Source organism: Salvia hispanica, chromosome 1, assembly GCF_023119035.1.
Source record: "Salvia hispanica cultivar TCC Black 2014 chromosome 1, UniMelb_Shisp_WGS_1.0, whole genome shotgun sequence".
NCBI lineage: Eukaryota > Viridiplantae > Streptophyta > Magnoliopsida > Lamiales > Lamiaceae > Salvia > Salvia hispanica.
This window is the reverse complement of record NC_062965.1, coordinates 46,506,381-46,526,513: the sequence shown is the minus strand read 5'-3', so window position 1 is coordinate 46,526,513 and position 20,133 is coordinate 46,506,381. Positions and strand designations below refer to the sequence as shown.

Sequence of the window (20,133 nt, the reverse complement as noted above, 5' to 3'; positions counted from 1 at the left end):
ATCTTCATCGGCAGCAGCCCCTCCGCCCTCACGATCCCCAACTCCACCACTCCAATCGGAGGCTTCCACAGCTGCTTCGCCGTGGGGCGTTGATCGCTTATATACATCGTCGATTCGTCGAGCACGTGGTAGCCTCCTTCCAAACACACTCTCAGATGTATTCTGCTGGAAAATCTAACCTCTCTCTGCTTCTCCAGATTGAACCAACGCGATCGCACAGGACGGTGATCCAGCCGCTTCTCGATCGAATCCAGAGGAACGGTAATCCCTCCGAGAACATCGTCCTTCGATTGATGAATCTGATCCTCAACGGTCAACACCAGATGCTCTTCAAACGGCTCCGCAACGACGAACACTAAATCCTCGTTCCAGATCGGATTCGCCGTCCTGCTCGGGCAGATCCCCGTTCTCAGCACCTGATTCCCGATCTGCACCTTCACCAGCACCTCCGGGAGGCGGCTCCGGTCGTTCGGCACCAGATCCTGAGCCTCGATGACGTTAACCCTAAGGTACCACAGCTTAGGCGAAACGTACACCTTCGACCTTATGTTGAACACGCCCTCTCCGTAAACAGAGGCGGCGTCAGCGTGCCACGCCTCTGTAAACGCCTCATCCGCCTGAGTTCCCATCCACACCGCCACCATCACTTCGCCTCTCACCTTCCCCTCGCCGCGCCGATCCTCCATCCTGTACCACTGCGGCGCCAGAGGGCTATCCGGAGGGACTCTAGTCGGAATCTCATTCAGATCAAACACGACTCCTCCGAGGCAATCGTCCCTCCCGATCATGTCCTTGTCTTTCACCAGCACTTGGAGAATTGACGATTGGATTCGCTCTTTCGAGAAGGCGAATACCTGGTTCCATTCAGGGTTCGGCCTCCTCTCGAGGTGGCGCGTCCTGCCCTTGTAGTTGCCGAGCTTCACCTCCACGTAGGGGTCGGAGGAGGCAGCGAGGTCCCTGGCCTTGACGACTCGGACGTAGAGGTAATGCATCTGCTCCACGAGGTCTAGTGTGGCTGCCATTCTTTCGCCACTCATCCACGCTCTCCCCGTGTTGTTAGGCCACTGCTCGCCGAGGTGGAGGCTCGCTTCTTTCACCTCAAAGTCGTTGTCATTGCTGCTGCTGTTGTTGTTGTTGTTGACGTTGATGTTGTTGTTGTTGCTGCTGCTGTTGTTGTTGGTGGTGGTGTTGTTAAAGTTGTTGTTGTCTCGGTGAAGTGGTCTGGTGGCCTCGTGCTCTGCTCTCCTACGCAGCTTAGGTCCGGTTTGGTTCTGCATTGTTGGGAGATGGACACCGTCGGCTCTAGTCAGCAATGTAGGGATTGGTTGCTGCACAGATTGATGCTTGTGGATTTGGTGAGTGGTTTCTGATCTCTCTTCAATCACACTACCAGCTTCTTGGATTGGAATTTTGCTAGGAGAGGCTGTTTCCGCGGGATTTGTATGAGTTCTAGTGTTTCCTTTGACTTCAATCAACTTGATAGAATCATCAACAATGGGGGATTGAGTTGTACTACTAGTGGTAGAAGGAAGAGTATGAGGAGGAGGTGTTGGAAGGCTGATTTTAGGAGAAGAAATATGGATGTTTGATTGTGATAAAGTGTAGATTTTGAGGCCAATCTCACCTTTGACAAACGAAAGGAGAGACTTGCTCTCGAGCTGGAAAGACTGATAAACTTGGTCGTCTTTGGTGACAAGATTTGAGCAAGGGATCCTAACCCTCCCAAGAAAGCTCCTGCCCGGGACAGGGCGTCTCTCGTGGTAGACAGAGACCTCTATGCTACAATGGTGGCTCTGTGTCTTGTCGAAATCAAACAAGAGTTTCTGGTTCCAAATGGGGTTGAGGTTTTTGGGAATGGTTTTGGTTCGACTGAGCTGGTTTTGGAAATCAACTTCGACGAAAGGACTGGCTGATCCGAGGCCGTCTTTGGGCATGAGATCATGGGCATCTATAACTTCCACCACCAACTTCATGATCCTTAGCTCCTATGTCAAGTTACTAGGAAGTTGGTGGTCTCAAGTAATCCAAGAAACTCAAATTGAGTTGATGATATATGATGTGAGGCACAAGGTACTGTTGCAGCTTCATCATTGTTGCAAGGAAAGAATGATTTGCTCGAGAAGCTGTGTGTTTTGTTTATGTAGCAAACGAGTTTGGGGGTAAGGTATCAAGACTTTGTGTTGGAGTTCGAAAAAGTGACAAAAAATTAGCAGTTTTCTGCTACATTTGTTAAGAGATTTGTACAATTTTGGTGATAAAGTGAATATTTGTTTGTCTGACATACCATTCTTCTGAATGCAGCAATGCCTAGTGGAAAATTGATTTTCAACTTTATAAACTTATTAAGTAGACCAAAGATGCCTTTATTCTTTTCGTAATCTCTTTCTGTTTATCAATGAACGCATTTTATTAGTACAGATTAATTTTTCTTTGTTAGACAGGTTGTGAGAAAAACCACTGGTTTTGAAACAACAATTGGATATCAGAAATTTTTGTGACAATATTGGCCCTAATATCATAAAACTTTCAAAAAGTTGAATTTTTTCCACAAACTTTAAAATTGGCAAATAATATCATGAACTTTATCCCAAGTGTGTTATTTCCCACCAATGAAAAAATTCCGGCAAATCATGATACGGATTTTTTTCGTAATTTCTCAACAACTTTGAGAGTTTCAAGATTTTCAATCTTTGAGAATAGTTTTTCTTGAAGCACATCCTCCAAATTTGTTCTTCAATCTATTAATATAGCCGGAATTTTTTTACTGGTGGGAAATAACAAACTCACGGTAAAGTTAGTGATATTATTTGTCAATTTCAAAGTTCGTAAAAAAAATTCTACTTTTTGAAAGTTCAATAATATTAGGGGCCAATATCCCTTAAATTAATGAATTTGTTACTGCTTTCAAATTGCAATTGTTACCCCACGAATGCAATCCTCTAATTAGTGTATAGTGTATGGACCCAATTGAACAATGTTTAAATTATCAATTAAAGTACTCCCAGTTAAAAGTAATTTTTACAATCCCAATTAAAATTGAAAGGACAGACTAGTTTTTTAGATACGAAAGGTTAAGTTATTACTAATTGAATAAGTGTTTTGATTAGCCACCTTTTTAAGTATTCAGTAAACAATCTATTATATACACATTGATTTTAATATATTTAATTTTTAATTAAGGTGTCTTTCAAAAACTAAAATTGAATCTTTATGCATTCAAAATCAAAACAAAGTTAAGACATGATTCTATAAGTGGTAGGACGAAATATACTATGATTATGTCATTGTTTCCCTCTATCTAACGCATGTTGTTTAATCTACTTACTTCATTGTTGTAGCATAATAAAAATGCTTAGTACTCTTGTATATAGTCCATACCGAGTCTAGATGAAAAGTGTAACTCATGAATCGTACTATCAAGAAGTCATCATTTGTCCCCTGTAAACGCCGTTAACTAAAGTCTATTCGCTTCATTCTCGTGGCATCAAATATTTCCAAATTACTGAAGGTACTCGAAAATCACCCATCGATCACCGGACCGAGGCTAAACCAAAGGTCAAAAACCAAAATTCTAGTCGAAAGCCTAATCCCTAAAATTAGAATTCATTAGGTGTCATCTTATTTTTGTTTTTTAGTTTAAATATTAAAATTAAATTCTGCTCTCTTGCTTAAAGTGAGATTAATCTCACAACATTGATCTCAAACTTGTGATTCTTTCCCAGGCCCAAATTTGTAGAAGTATCAATGGGCCACCTATATATTTTTCTTACCATTAGATGTTAGGGAGAGATTGTGGTATGGTGATGCTAATGCAGCACTTCCCCAACTATAGAGTGAAGTCTGATCAAAATAATTTATTTAAGATACGTTAATTCGGTTCCTAGTTTATTCATGTTTGAGACTCTATTTCGTTTTAAGCTTTTTTCCTCATTTCTGCATATCGTACCCTTGACTCGAGGAGATCGTTCTCGAGCAGATGGCGGTGATAGAGGTGAGCTTCAAACGACATTATGTTCACGACAGACGGCCTCACTAAATTTTTTATTTCTGAGTGAAGCCATATTTTTGGTCTTGTATTTATAGAGGCACATTAAAAGGTGAAAAGGCGAATAGCATTTAATTAAGTATTAATCAATAATCATTAGTTTGGCTCTAGCGATTTGAGTCTGTTTTTTTGAATTTTCAAGAGCAATACTATAAATTTTTGACAAACGATGAATAGTATAAATTTTCAAGAGGAAAATAAAGAGAAATCGTACCATGCACAGCTGTAATACTATAATATAATGTCCTCATTCTAACACTGTTCCAACTTATAAATTTTAACACTGTTGTTTTTCTAATTAAAATTCAAACTTATCCCACTTAATACAAAAATAAAATAAAACAATCTATACGATTATAAGCTAAAATTATGGAGTATATTGACAATCTTTCCAACTACAGTACAATATTGATTATGTTTTTATTATTGGCTATGATACCGTATATTTTTGGAAAAATGAGGAAGAAATATATGCTCAATCTCATGCGCGCTATATTGGCGAAATGTAAAGATATTAATTCATGTACATTATTTGGATTGATATGCCGACGTCTTAAGATTCACCTTTTTCTAAATTTTAATAATTTGGGTTTATATAAGAACAGTGATTTTAACTACTTCCATATTTCCAATACCTTAATTAAGGAACATATAATATAACCATATTTCCAACGCGTTAATTAAGAAAGATATATGCAAAAATTGTAAAAGTTCAAATTTACACTGTCGTTGATTATTGAAATATGAAAAGGTTACTTTGACATAAATCTTACATATTTCCAATACATATATATTATAAGCACATTTCCAACACGTTAATTAAGAAAGATAATACTTCATATGCTAAAATTTTATAAGTTAAATATTTACTTACATACATTGTCGTTGATTAAGGAAATATGACAAAGTTAATATTATATAAACCGAAAGAGAGAAAGGAATTTGAATCATTACACGACTAAACACATCTACAAAAAAGGCTGAAGAAAAACTACAAGAGGAAGAGGAATTTGATTCAACATAGTGATCGTCGCAAAGCTTTGGAGCTCTCCGAATCATTATTGGTTGCAAGAGTACGTTACTTTGCCGTTTGTAGAATCTCCGTTTGTAGAATCTCCAAAATTTGTTCTGCTAGCAAACTTTGAGTCGATATTAGTATGTCGTGGTTGTTGAGAAGACATTATTGGGATGTGATTGCAAAAGATCCTCTCAAATTTGAACAACGATCGACAAAGGTTTGACATAAGGAGGTTTTGTTTTTTCAATACATGGCTTTGAAGGAACAAATTTGTCTATTTTTATTGGGGATTGCACGGGTGTTAAATTTTAATCAGAATCAGTAACACGGCACAAATTTGTTCTTTCAAAGCCAAGCTTTGATGAAACAAAGCCAACTCCTTGTGTCGAAGCTTTGTCAATTGTTGTTCAAATTTGAGAGCATTCGCTTCCGATCACATCCCAATGCCTTTTCAATAGCTGCATCATACTAATATCGCCACAAAGTTTCCACAGCAAAACAAAATTTTGGGAATTCTGCAACGTTAAGTATCTCTGGTTTTGGCTTTGGCAGCCCGTTATGATTCAAAGAGCTCCAAAATAAGGGTTTCGCTATAATCGCCGGGTTGAATCAGATTCCTCTCCTTTTTGTTGTTTTCCTTAAGCTTTTATTGATGTGTTTAAACATATTGCACGATGATATCTGAACATTTGTGCAGATGTGAATGCTGCTATAGTTAAATTATCTTCTAATCCAACTAACCTTTTATTAATTTTCTCAGACTGTTCTGAAGTGGTCGAAAAAGCTGATGGCGTACTATTGAAAAGTTTCATTTTGGAGGTTTAAATTTTTATTTGTAGTTTAAAACATTCTCTTGAACTGCAGATGTGCAAGGATTTTATTTTTATTTTAGGAAAAACCTCACAAGTACGAGGAAAATAAGTATAGGAATTGTCCAAAGTAGATATCTGTATTGTAGACACAGATGGTAACATAAAAGTTAGAACCCAAATCTCATTAATTAATACATTGGGAATTATTGAATGAATTTTAGGAGATTACATCAGCCTCTGAAGCCTACATGAACAAACAACAAAATTTTTACCACCAAAGTAATGAATATTTACAAAATTTATGAACTAATCCAAGTCAGATAAATATGATCTTGAAGAGAGTTGAAGCCTTAAATATATAAATAAGCTTTTCAATTAAAAAACAATTGCACCTCCACAACTGACGAGGCTCTGTAGTTTCTTTTGCTCACAACAAATACAAGATAGAACTCAAGCACTTGCAACTGCTGCCTCTTCTTTATCATCTTCGTCTTCTTTATCATCTTTCCCTCGCTCTTCCTTAACAAGCTCCTCCACCAATTGACGTTGCCTTTGGGTCAAGTTTCTGATACAAGAATAAAAAATTGTCAATTATAAGGTCAAGTTTCTTGAATAATTCTCACGCAGTCCACATAATAGTTTTAGTATGAAGTAACCATGACACAATCCAATCTAAGAAATTGTGAGAACAGGACAAGTAGCAGCAAGAGTAATAGCATAGAACTTGGTCTAGTTTTGGGTACTTACGTTGGAATGCTAACTTTAAAGTGGACGTATTCATCTCCAAGAGAAAACGAGTTTCTTACTTTGATCCCTGCACAACACATTGAGGAATGTTATTGCACATTTAAGAGTTCAGGAATGTAAAGATTCTGCGAGTTCAGGTGAAATTTTACCTTTTTTCTTCAAAACAACCTTCTGTCCAGGTTGAGTGCGAGGGCGTACCTACAGATGGTTACGAACAAAAATAGATAGTCAACTTCAGTAGAAGAGTGACAAGTACGGAATATTAATTAATAGATTGTAGCAAATCTCTCATACAAGAAACTACTGGACCCCAGACCATCCATCCGACCCAGACACATCAGGAGAGGAAAGGCACACGAAAAAATAAAATATGGAACCAAGTTGCTGGACTATGTTCCTTTTTGTACTTGTTTACTTTAAAAGGAAGTAAATTTTAAACAAACCTTTACAACAACTTCTCCAGTCAGAGTTGGTACCCGAATCATTCCTCCCAAAATGGCCTGAAAATAGGAGGAAACAAGATAAAGGAGATGCACTAATGAAAAAAGAGACATCCAAACAACCACCAGCATTTCTTTCCCAATCACAAACAAACTTAATCAAACAATATTTCCTGTTGCAGTCATTTGTCTACCAACCCAGTTTGAAAAATATTAAAAAATATTTTAAAGTGGCCCATTTGTCAGGTTAGGGCATGTAACCTCAAAGGAGTCAACATGCTCATCAGATAGGAAGGGGAAACAAGCATGAAAAATGGTTGCTGGAAGCAGCGATAACAAAAACTAAATTCAGTTTTTACTGGCTCTCTATCTTTAGAATGTTATGATTGCAGACCAAGCTTTCCATGAATATATTAGATAATGATCAGAAACCCAATATTTTTGTTTTAGCAGCTACTTATGTTCCACCTCATGTCTCTTATACCAACGAACAAGAACTATTCTTGTCATTGGCCAATCTAAACTTCATTGTAAGCTTGTTTATTAGATGATGTCAGACTCAAATTCAATTAGTAATACCTGAGTGATGCTCAATGGTGCATCAACATGGATATCGGCACCTTCTCTACCAAATACTGGGTCTTCTCTGACCTGTAAAATACATCCAGCATGACAACTGAGTGTAACTATCAATCAAATTTAAGCCACTTGAAACAAGCACACCCATTATAGGATTATTTATGAATCTAATTATGCAACCTTGATCTTAACATAAAGATCACCATGCTGATTTCCGTCAGGATCCACTCCCCCATTTCTTGGCATCTTAATCCCCCATTTCTTGGCATCTTAATAGTCTCATCATGGCCCACCCCTGCATATGCAGATCATGAACATACAGTACTCCAGAACAGATCTTGCACAAAATTAATAAAGTTTTCGAACCATTTAATTCTGAAATCATTTTTCCTATTATTCCTTTAAACTCTAACCGTCCACCACCAGTCCCTCCTCAAGTGTCAGGACCCCTGAGAGTTCAATACACACACACACACGCGCACATAGGGCTTGGTTCGAATATTAGAACTTATAAAGTATTCCATCCGTCCCAAGATATTTGATTGACTTCTTTTTGCACTCGTTTTGAAAAAATTGCAATAAATAGTTAGAGTGGATAAATAGTAACGTAAAAGCGAGAAAAACGTAGATAAGATGCGTCTCTATATTCTTCTTGCTTTTACATTACTATTTATCAACTCTTATCTACATTATTCTTGCCTTCTTTTATGACAAGGATGCGTATGGTGTTGCTACTTGATGGATATTGTCTGTGTGTGGAAGACTTGGCATCACCATTATAATAAAGCTCCCTATAATAAAAACTACTACTATTACATGCTTATATTCAAGAATCAAAATATTTGTTGTATTAAGTATATATATTTAAAAATGTGCAAATACTACATTGCCATAGTATTATCCAAGCATATATTGTATACTTGTGTTTTATATACCAACATCATCTGCCCAATACACACCATCATTCTGATACGCGTCACAGGAATGATCTAATAATGAAAGAATAAAAACACAAATATCCTAGTCTTTTAACCCCAAAATTTTATTACTAATAACATTCATTCAAAACCGACGGTAGAAGATTAAAATTCACTATTTATATATAGTTTTAAAACACTAGAAACTCAAAAAGTATCATAAATAAAATTATAAAGATTAAAAATAAAGTAAAAAAATTAAAATTGCTATTTTACCCCTTAAACCATATCAAATGGTCAAGTTCCATAATAAATCATGATGTATCAATGTTTTTAAATTCTTACTCCATTTCGCAAATTCAATACGAATATCAAGTCATTGTCACACAGTTGACGATTTCGGCGTTGTCAGCATCATCTATTGGACATAGAATTGTCAAATAGGCTGCCCGCCCCCAGGCCCACCTTAGGCCATACAGATTAGAGCCTTACCCAACACATTCACATGCCCACAAGTGGAGCGGATTGTGTTGGACTAAGTTTTGTTTCATAAATTCTTATCTAGGCCCATCCCATCTTATGGGTTGGGCTTAGGCCCACGATATTGGACTTGAGCCGCGCTGGGATGAGTAAGCCTAAACTAATTGACAGCTCTAGTATACAAACTCTAACACTCAGCACAGCAGTTTCTACTTCATTCCTCTTGTTCCGCCTTTCCGCCCAGTTGATCCGTTCATTTTCTAATTACGGCGGAATTTACACACACCTGGCTCACAATTGCATGTTAGATTACAGAATTGGATGTAGTTTTATCACATAACACATGCATGAAACGAGCTTTGTCAAGGGCACATATTGGAAGAAGACTTGTACTTTGTAATTTTTGCCAGTCTTTATCGGTGCCCATCAGCCTAGTATTTATAGTGATATTTAAGACTCACCAACTACGTTGAGAATTGGAATTATAGGAACTTACACCAATAAATGCGTTCTAAATACTCTACTACGATGAATGGTGGGCGGCTGATTTATTCTTTGCTTTAACACATTATAGATTTATAGTAAGGGCACTTGTAGTAGCGCCTATAAACCCGGCCCACCCAATCAGTGGATTTATCAGCGCTATTACAGTCGTACTCCCTAAAAAACATTGTGACGCCGGACCAAGGGTTTGGCGGTCATCGTGGCTCCGTGATTTCCTCGACTCCGATTGGCGCTATTGCGGTGGGTTCTGCCGATTTTCCTGCACTGTCATTTTGATTTGTTATAGTATTTCCACTCTATAAATACTCAGTTTTTCACCTCATTTCATCACTCCTTCAGTCCAGTCTCTTCTCATCTCATTTACAGCTCTTTCTAGAAATCAAAAAGTGAATACCGGTGGTTTCCAACATATCGCAAAGAAACTTCGATGTTCCTTGGGCGGTTCCTTCACTGGTGATCCTTCCTTTGTAGCTTTTTTTTATTAAATTAAGTATGTTTTGGTGTTCTATTTAATTTATTTTATTTTATTTGATAACACAAAAAAAAATTTAAAAATGAAAATGGTGGTGAAATGCCATTCATGGCATTGAGGGTATTTTTGTCTAGAAAAAGTTTAAAACAATGAAAATGTAGCGCAGACGATATTAATTGAAGTTAATGGACCTCGAAAAATATTTTTCAGATGTTACCGACCAAAATTAATATTCCCTATTTTTTTTTTCCGAAGTTTGTGTGTGTTCACGGTTCAAGAACACAAACATAGTTTAGTCTATTACTATATAGGTCCCTAGATAATATAGGTTCCCACTGTACTTGTGAGTTTTTGCGAGCTATGCCTAATCTCGTGAATGGAGTCAGCCTCACCCATTTCCTTTAACTACATGTGTTGGTCCGCATAGCAAAAAACAAAATATCAATCTCAGTATCAATGGCGGAGGCAGGTAGCAGGTATGCATTAGTCACCGGTGGGAACAAAGGAATCGGTTTGGAGATCTGTAAGCAGTTAGCTTCCAAAGGAATTACTGTGATATTAACTTCAAGGGATGAGAAGAGAGGCATTGAAGCAGTGCAATCCCTCAAGGACTCTGGCCTCTCTGATTATGTGGTTTTTCAACAACTCAATGTTGTCGATTCTGCAAGCATCGCTGCTGCTGCCCAATTCCTCACCACAAAATATGGGAGGCTTGACATTCTGGTATCATTGTATCAATAAACACCATGTATCCTTCATATTCATTTTGAAAGCAATTTTTGTCCAGGTGAACAATGCAGGCGTATCAGGAGTGGAGGGAGATGTTTCAAGTCTTCAAGAGGCGATAGAAGCAATGGCTGCTGCTGTCTTTGCTACCTCAAAGGCTGAGACGCCGCCGCTGCAGCTGAAAGCAAGTGGAACCATGATCCAGACATACGAGGCTGCAGAAGAGGTCATGCAAGCAAACTTCTACGGTGTAAAGAGAGTGACAGAAGCCTTTATTCCTCTCCTCCAACTATCTGATTCACCAACTATTGTCAATGTCTCCTCCTTAAGTGGCCACCTTAACTTCTTGCGGAACGAGCGTGCAAAAGCTGTGTTGAGCAACGAGGCGGGGCTGACAGAAGAGAGCATTGATGAGGTGGTGCGAGAATTCCTCATTGATTTCAAAGAGGGGAGATTGGAGGAGAACAAGTGGCTGATTGATGGTGTGGCGTATCAACTCTCTAAAGCAACATTGAATGCGTACACTAAAGTGTTGGCTAAGAAGCACACTGATTTTATAAGTTAAATATTTACTTACTTACATTGTCGTTGATTAAGGAAATATGAAAAAGTAAATATTATATAGAGAAAGGAATTTGAATCATTCCGGTTCCTCTCACATGTAAAAAATGATCTGCTAGCAAAGAAAAGTCGTGAGATGGGGTAAGTACACGACTAAACACATCTACAAAAAAAGGCTGAAGAAAAACTACAGGAGGAAGAGGAATTTGATTCAACGTGGCAATCATCGCAAAGCTTTGGAGCTCTCCGAATCATTATTGGCTGCAAGAGTACGTTACTTTGCCGTCGTAGAATCTCCAAAATTTTGCTCTGCTTGCAAACTTTGTGTCGATATTAGTGTGTCGCAGTTGTTGAGAACGTATTGGTATGTGATCGCAAAATATCCTCTCAAATTTGAACAACGATCGACAAAGGTTTGACATAAGAAGTTAGTTTTGCTTTTTCAATACATGGCTTTGAAGGAACAAATTTGTCTCTTTTTATTGGGGATTGCTACTGGTGTTAAATCTCAATCAGAATCAGTAACATGGTACAAATTTGTTCCTTCAAAGACAAGTTTTGATGAAACAAAGCCAACTCTTGTGTCGAAGCTTTGTCAATTGTTGTTCAAATTGTTGTTCAAATTGTTGTTCAAATTTGAGAGCATCCGCTTCCGATCACATCCCAATGCCTTTTCAATGGTTGCATCACACTAATATTGCCACAATTTCCACAGCAAAACAAAGTTTTGGGAATTCTGCAACGTTAAGTATCTCTGGTTTTGGCTTTGGCAGCCCGTTATGATTCAAAGAGCTCCAAAACAAGGGTTTCGCTATAATCGCCAGGTTGAATCAGATTCCTCTCCTTTTTGTTGTTTTCCTTAAGCTTTTATAGATGTCTTTAAACATATTGTAACAGCTCTATAACTGTTGCACGATGCTATCTGAAGATTTGTGCAGATGTGAATGCTGCTATAATTAAATTATCTTCTAATCCAACTAACTTTTTATTTAATTTTCTCGGAGTGTTCTGAAGAGGTAGAAAAAGCTGATGGCGTACTATTGAAAAGCTTCATTTTGGAGATTTAAAATTTGTATTTGTAGTTAAAGACATTCTCTTGAACTGCAGATATGGAAGGATTTTATTTTTATTTTAGGAAAAACCTCACAACAAGTACAAGGATAAATAAGTATAGGAATTGTCCAAATTAGGTGTCTGAATTGTAGACCCAGTTGGGATGGTTGACACGATTGGACTTTGAAATATGAACACAGTTAATCACATAAAAGTTAGAATCGAAATATCATTAATCAATACATTGGGAATTATTGAATGAATTTTAGGGGGTTACATCAGCCTCTAAAGACTACATAAACAAACATCAAAATTTTCCCAGCTGAGTAATGAATATTTACAAAATTCATGAGCTAATCCAACACTGATAAATATGATCTTGAAGAAAGTTATATATATAAATAAGCTTTTCAATTAAAAAACAATTGCACCTCCACAACTGACGAGGCTCTGCAGTTTCTTTTTCTCACAACAAATATAAGATAGAACTCAAGCACTTGCAACAGCTGCCTCTTCTTTATCATCTTCGTCTTCTTTATCATCTTTTCCTCGCTCTTCCTTAGCTAGCTCCTCCACCAATTGACGTTGCCTTTCGGTCAAGTTTCTGATAAAAGAATAGAGAAGTGTCAATTGTGAGAAATTTTTATTATGAAGTAACCATGACACAATCCAATCTACGAAATTGTGAGAACAGGACAAGTAGCAGCAAGAGTAATAGCATAGAACTTGGTCTAGTTTTGGGTACTTACGTTGGAATGCTAACTTTAAAGTGGACGTATTCATCTCCAAGAGAAAACGAGTTTCTTACTTTGATCCCTGCACAACACATTGAGGAATGTTATTGCACATTTAAGAGTTCAGGAATGTAAAGATTCTGCGAGTGCTAATAATTGAAATAAATCACAATAAAATGCTGAAAACTAATTATGTAAACCAAGAAACACTTTCACAGGAGAAATTTTACCTTTTTTCTTCAAAACAACCTTCTGTCCAGGTTGAGTGCCAGGGCGTACCTACAGATGGTTAGGAACAAAAAGAGATAGTCAACTTCAGTAGAAGAATGACAAGTACGGAAGGTTAATTAATAGATTGTAGCACATCTCTGATACAAGAAACTACTGAACCACAGACCATCCATCCGACCCAGACATCAGGAGAGGAAAAGCACACGAAAAAATAAACTATGGAACCGAGTTGCTAGACTATGTTCCTTTTTTGTACTTACTACTTGTTTACTTTAGAAGGAAGAAATTTAAACAAACCTTTACGACAACTTCTCCAGTCAGAGTTGGAACCCGGATCATTCCTCCCAAAATTGCCTGAAAATAGGAGGAAACAAGATAAAGGATGCACTCATGAAAAAAGAGACATCCAAACAACCATCAGTATTTCATTCCCAAACACAAACAAACTTAATCGAACAATATTTCCTGTTAAAGTCATTTGTCTACCAACCCAGTTTGAAAAATATTAAACAATATTTTAAAGTGGCCCATTTGTCAGGTTAGGGCACATGCTCATCAGATAGGAATGGGAAACAAGCATGAAATGGTTGCTGGAAGCAGCGATACAAAAACTAAATTCAGCTTACTGGCTCTCTATCTTTAGAATGTTATGATTGCAGACCTAACTTCATTGTAAGCTTGTTTATTAGATGATGTCAGACTCAAATTCAATTAGTAATACCTGAGTGATGCTCAATGTTGCATCGACATGGATATCGGCACCTTCTCTACGAAATACTGGGTCTTCTCTGACCTGTAAAATACATCCACCATGACAACTGAGTGTAACTATCAATCAAATTTAAGCCACTTGAAACAAACACACACTATGAATCTAATTATGTAACCTTGATCTTAACATAAAGATCACCATGCTGATTTCCGTCAGGATCCACTCCCCCACTTCTCGGCATCTTAATAGTCTCATCATGGCCCACCCCTGCATATGCAGATCATTAACATACAGTACTCCAGAACAGATCTTGCACAAAATTAATAAAGTTTTCAAACCATTTAATTCCGAAATCATTTTTCCTATTATTCCTTTAAACACTAACCGTCCACAACCAGTCCATCCTCAAGTGTCATGACCCCTGAGAGTTCAATACACACACACACACACACATAGGGCTTGGTTTGAATAAAAAACTTTTTATAGTGAGAATATGAGAACTTATAAAGTAACTGCTTAATCTATAAAATAACTGCACTAAACTCTACACTCAGCAAATACTGTGAATTACTTATAGGTCCTGCAGTTATTTTATAGATTCGGTATGCAAGAATTGTTACATTCTCACAAAAGTTTTTATTTGAACCACTTCCCCCTCCCACCACAAACACACACATAAGAAATTTCAACAATGCAGCGAGGACTTATCATTTCAAGGAAAATGGTTCAGGTAGGGTTTAGGGTTAAGGGATCCTATACGAAACCAAACATCAATAATTGATAAGAGTAGAGTAAATGGATGGAGTGAAATTATTACGAAGCTAAAACATATCTTCCCTGCTACTAAAAAATATTTTCTTTTTCTTAAAAAATTCTTTTGAGATTGAGGTCGTCAAATGTTTTAATGTCAAAATTTCCGGGAACAGCTGAAGTTGTTATAACACACCCACAAACTAAGTAACCAAATAGAACATACAACAAGAACAAATTCTGTATCAACTGACCTGCCATGACATTCAACTTCACAGTTTTTGTGCCTCTGACTACCCGCCTACCCTTGCAAGACTTGCATAAGCTCTGTGGCAACAGCAAAAAAGCAAATTTATAGTAACCATCAGAACATAGTAAGTATTTTTGAATATCCAATTCAGAAAACTAACTAGTTTTACAAGCCACAAACTAATGCAAGAACTTCCTTTAACAAATTAATGTGTTGTCAAGTATTCCCTCTTTGGAGCAAAGCTACTAGAGTGTGCTTAATGCTTCATCAGCAATTACTTTAAAAGCATGAGTTTCTAACAATCAGTTTTCAGAAATAAATGCATGTTCAAAACTTTCGCATCCTAAAGATGCACATAATGTGGCTAATAGAGTTTAATTATGCACCCAAAGTCTTTACTTCAATGTGCTTTGGTAACCAGCTTTCTTTAACAAGGATGAGTCTGATTCCTAGGAGGAGATTCCATGCCGATCAACCACTGATATTTCCCCCGACCACTCTTAAGTAGACGCAATTACCATTCAGTTAGCAATTAGTTTGTGATAGCTAACTTGACAGTCATCTACTTTTGTCTATTCACTGTCCACATGAAGATATTCAAGCAACCAGTAGCATATACTGGAATGTAAAAACTACATACCGATACAATTTTTCCAGTTCCTCCACAGTTCGGACAAGTAGATTGTAGTGTTACATGCCCAGCTTGGGATACAACCTGTCAAGGAAAACCAATATGTAGGTTTAATCAATCGAACAAAGACTCATGCTATGCCAAAAAAAAGTTGCACACAACCTAGACAAGCACAGGAGGTTGGGGAATGAGTTAAAAAACTCCTAGTGGTGATATAAGGTACTCACCATGCCAGAACCTCTACAGCGTTTACAAGTTTGTGGCTTGGTCCCTGGAGGAACACCAGTTCCACCTAATAATGATCTACTGTTAGAATAATAGAAGAATTATCAGAGTAAATTGCATATTCCCTCAGTGTAATATTTAACCAAGTGACACATAAGTTTGGACAAAATAATAAATTAATGTACACAGAAAGTGTATTGATTTTGAATAATTTTGGTTTGAGCCTTGAGGAAACATGTATCACAGTACCACAAGTATTGCAACCCAAATCCGTCATGATTGACATTGTTTTGGTGCAACCCTGGACGGCTTCCATAAAGGAAAGTTCAATCGAAGCCTGTAGTCAGTGTATAGAAATTGTGAGAACTAATCCATTGAGAATACAACATAAGCAATGGAAGCAACTCCTAACCTTCACATCCTCGCCACCCATGTCCCTATTGAAGATGTTGAAAATCTGATATCCAAACAAGGTATGCCGCAGTTAGTTAATAGTATTGAGAAGATGACACTAATACACAGCCCCTAAGTCAACAATAATGTGTTAGTTCAGTAAGCCAATAGGCTAGGACGCTACTGCCAGTTTGATATGTGCCCATAGTTCTAATAACACATCAAGATATTAAAAATATATAGCCTAACAACGCCATAGCTAGCCATCACATCACAATACTACTAAATCAGAACTTGACGTAAACTCAGGCCTCATTCGATATTGTTCTCCATCCCCTATTCCTTTCCAATTTGTTCTCTCAAAATCTAAACAAAAGAACATAATGTTCTCCGCTACACTTTCCATATACTTATACAGACATTCTCCAATAAATTTTCTCATTACATTTCCTCTTAAAACACAAATATAAGCACATGCAATTCTTTTTAAAAGACATATGTTGCCCACACTTATAGGGATGCTTAATCCACTTTTTGGTTCAGTGCATTAATATTCTATTACTCTTTATTACATTGCTAGTGCTCTACATTATCTTTCATTATAATCATTTATAAGTCAACCCACTATGTTAGTAGAGGTGCAGTGGTGCACACATGCATATATTATTGACGAAGGGTAATTTAGTCTAGTAATAGATTCAAAACTAAACTTTGAAATGGATGTCAAGCACTTCCATTCTCATGGACTTTGATCTTTTAAGCAGATACACATTATGTTAGTAAGCATATCTAATAACACGATTAAAATATTATATAACATGCATATCTAATATCATTCTCTGATTCAAATGTAGCAAACAGACCTTAACTTCATGATCAGATACTTTGTTTGAGGCTAGAAAATGAAACTTTTTCGAATTAGTGAAGTAGCAAAAGCAGACAAACAAAATGATAAAGATAATGAAGAACAAACTGTGTAAAGGCTCCACCAAAAATACGTCTCCAATTAGAATGTCTCTTCCTTTTCCACCACAGCACCTTACAATAGTTACTAACATTCCTAAACAAGCTACTTTAACATTTTTGCATGTCAATATGGCATTAGCTACCACCTTTTCTAAACAAGCTACTTCACTGCATAGCATCAATATATAAGTTTTGCCGCACACCCTCCCACTAGTTATTAGAAGGGTACTCATTAAACCATTCATAAATATTCAATTGTTGTATCTATCAGCACCAGCAGGGAGTACAGATATAACCTCACACTTACATCAGAGTTTTTGAATATATCATGGAAAGAATCTCCAAATGGATCGAACCCAGGACCTTCACCATTACCAGCATGTTCAAAAGCTTCATGCCCAAGCTGTTAACAAAAAGGTTATGGCAGAAAATTTAGATTGAGATAAGACTAACATACATGATGCTTGCGGAAAACCAGCGAATCAAGCAAAATCAACTTCCTTATATTAATCATAAGTAGTCAAATCAGACTATTTTTTCCTACAGGTCCAGGTTTAAAAATATCACTAGGCACTTTGAAATTCGTTCAGTTTATACGTTTCTTCACCTAGTTCATATTAAAGCTCTAGATTATATTCTCTAGAGCTCAAGTAGGATGTATTAATTGAAACAAAAAGAGCTTGCGATCACATATTTATGGCCTTTTCATAAATCATCCTCACAAGTCAAATAAACATGAAAGACGATCATTGTGATGTTCAGATGACGTTATGTATTTTTAAGAAGTACAATGACACTGTTAATTCAAGTGAAATTCCTTTTACACCATGGTATAGCATGCATATGCATGATCTCAAAATACACAATTCAAATTCTTGGAACTATAAGCCGAGATGTACACCTGGTCATATTGCTGCCGCTTTACTTCATCTTTCAAGACCTATGAAGAGTGGGACCGAATAACACAATTAAACACAGGAAAAGTATATCATCGGGGAGTTTTACCAGGGCAAAATCGTAACCCGATCACATACCTCATATGCTTTCTGAACTTCTTGGAATTTCTTTTCAGCTTCTGGATCATCCTTATTTGTATCTGGATGTAACTTCTTTGCAAGCTGCACGATCAAATAAATCGTATAGGTTGGGAACACTTGGACAGACAGTTTTTGGGATAAACATGACAGAACAATAGCATACCCCATAATAAGCTTTCTTGATTTCTGGAGCAGTTGCACTTTTACTAACTCCAAGTAAATCATAATAATCTCTAGACAATTGAGCTGACCAGAAAAGAACATTAGAACAACAAGAAGGGGAAAAGGAATATAGGTGAGCATTAAGCTTTTTGACAGTGAGATGTGAGCACATGTATATGCGTATGTATAAACAAGATTCTAGTATATTTTCTCCTTTGTTCGGTTCACTTGCCATACATGTTACTATAGAAGATCAACATCGTGTATATTCACACGATTGTACAATGAACTTAATTGGCAAACCACATAACAAAATCCCAGTCCCAAAAGCAAAGTAGAATAAGGGGAAAGAGAGAAATTACCAGTGCTGTGAATTGATCTCGCTGCACCCAAATAATTATTGAAAAATCGGAGCTTCAGCCAATAATTCTCGCTGCCCACTGTATTCCATAGAAACAAAGTGCATCCGGTTCACTTAATTCAAGGATGGAGAAAAAAACAATGAAGGAATTGCTCATACAAATTTGAGGTACCATTTCCTAATTTGGAATTTGAAAGAACACTGGATTGATAGGACCGCGAGGTGCTGAAACTCCTGCACGCGCCATTCAAGATCGAATCACACAACTGCAACCATTTTAGAATAACACAGATATGAATTGTCGATGCGCTAAAGCAGCCGCGTAAATAAACGTATAGCTATTAGCTATAGTACATGTGAATGCGAGTAGCGGAGGAGAAAGCAAGAGAGGGAGCGGTGGGCGAGACGGTGGACTTGGAATCGCGCCATTGCTTGATAGTTGATACTGCGAAACCGAAAAGAGATGTTCTGTAAATTCCCTAAAACCCTCGATAAACCCTAAACCTCTAAAATAATAAATTATATATTTATATGACTCGTTTCTTATTACATAAGTCATATCATTTGTGTTAACCCAAAAAAAATGACTAAGATTAGATTGGAATCGAAACGCATCTCCTGCTCTAACAATGGTGTATATTCCTAATTATTTTATATTATTGTGAGTGTTGTAGGAATGGTACACCATTGTTAGAGTAGGAGATCCACTACTGGTATTTTTGAATTGGAGTTCATATTTTATTTTAATAAGAGATCAGTCATTTTGCAACAATGTTTTTCTTGGTTTTCTAATTCTATTTATGGTGTTTAAACTGATGTATATTATCTATAGTATTTAATAATATATATTTGATATGTTATAAACTTTATAGTGGGAAATTCTAAAACTATTCTCTAACTATTTTTTATAGTATATTGAATTTGAAAGCTATATTAGTAATTTAAGATTGACATTTTATGGCTATCACTGAATTTTTGTTGATAGTTATATACCCTTATTATATGGCAATTCAAACACTAGATTGGACCAATAAAAACCCTTTAAATGTTCCTATCTACCGATTCAAATACACACAAAGTCTAGATAAATTGTTTAGATGGAATCATGGCATTACAAGTGAAAACATGTACTCCCTCTGTCCCATGAAATAGGCCATTTGGTTTTAATACATAATTGGTAAAGTAAGAAATAAGGAGAAAAAGTATTTGAAATTGTGTAATGAATAGTGGTGCCCATAAATAATAAGTAAAGAGAAGGAGAAAAATATTATCATAAATTGATATGGACTAGAGGTGCTCACAGTTCAGGAACCGGAGGTTACGGTTC

General features: G+C 36.9%; 3 protein-coding genes and 1 long non-coding RNA gene across 5 annotated transcripts; 1 reads left to right on the top strand and 3 right to left on the bottom strand.

The window, feature by feature from the left end:
- Positions 1-2: 2 nt before the first annotated feature.
- Positions 3-2,246, bottom strand: LOC125198599 (FT-interacting protein 1-like; the record flags this gene model as incomplete). Its single annotated transcript, XM_048096924.1, has 1 exon — positions 3-2,246. A coding segment is annotated over exon 1 (1,971 nt), but the record flags the coding sequence as incomplete, so codon positions are not given.
- A 3,796-nt stretch (positions 2,247-6,042) lies between these two features.
- Positions 6,043-6,822, bottom strand: LOC125222316. 2 transcript variants are annotated; one of them, XR_007176529.1, is made up of 3 exons: positions 6,772-6,822; positions 6,623-6,689; positions 6,043-6,440 (listed from the first exon to the last, which is right to left on the bottom strand). It is a non-coding gene; the product is annotated as an uncharacterized LOC125222316 (long non-coding RNA). The 2 variants fall into 2 exon arrangements; XR_007176528.1 differs by lacking the exon at positions 6,043-6,440 and adding an exon at positions 6,472-6,482.
- A 2,914-nt stretch (positions 6,823-9,736) lies between these two features.
- LOC125222301 ((-)-isopiperitenone reductase-like) lies at positions 9,737-11,383 on the top strand. Its single transcript, XM_048124830.1, has 3 exons — positions 9,737-9,995; positions 10,442-10,737; positions 10,802-11,383. The coding sequence occupies exons 2-3, from the start codon at positions 10,471-10,473 to the stop codon at positions 11,303-11,305; spliced, it is 771 nt and encodes a 256-aa protein (XP_047980787.1). The 5' UTR covers positions 9,737-9,995; positions 10,442-10,470; the 3' UTR covers positions 11,306-11,383.
- Positions 11,384-12,569: 1,186 nt separating this feature from the next.
- Positions 12,570-19,315, bottom strand: LOC125222249 (chaperone protein dnaJ GFA2, mitochondrial-like). Its single transcript, XM_048124766.1, has 18 exons — positions 19,161-19,315; positions 18,979-19,072; positions 18,808-18,885; positions 18,447-18,529; positions 18,281-18,364; positions 18,148-18,186; positions 17,554-17,649; positions 16,300-16,344; positions 16,137-16,224; positions 15,890-15,954; positions 15,672-15,746; positions 15,036-15,108; positions 14,207-14,298; positions 14,041-14,112; positions 13,617-13,673; positions 13,319-13,367; positions 13,104-13,170; positions 12,570-12,958 (listed from the first exon to the last, which is right to left on the bottom strand). Exons 1-18 carry the CDS (start codon positions 19,233-19,235, stop codon positions 12,844-12,846), a joined length of 1,347 nt encoding a protein of 448 aa, XP_047980723.1. The 5' UTR covers positions 19,236-19,315; the 3' UTR covers positions 12,570-12,843.
- Positions 19,316-20,133: the final 818 nt, after the last annotated feature.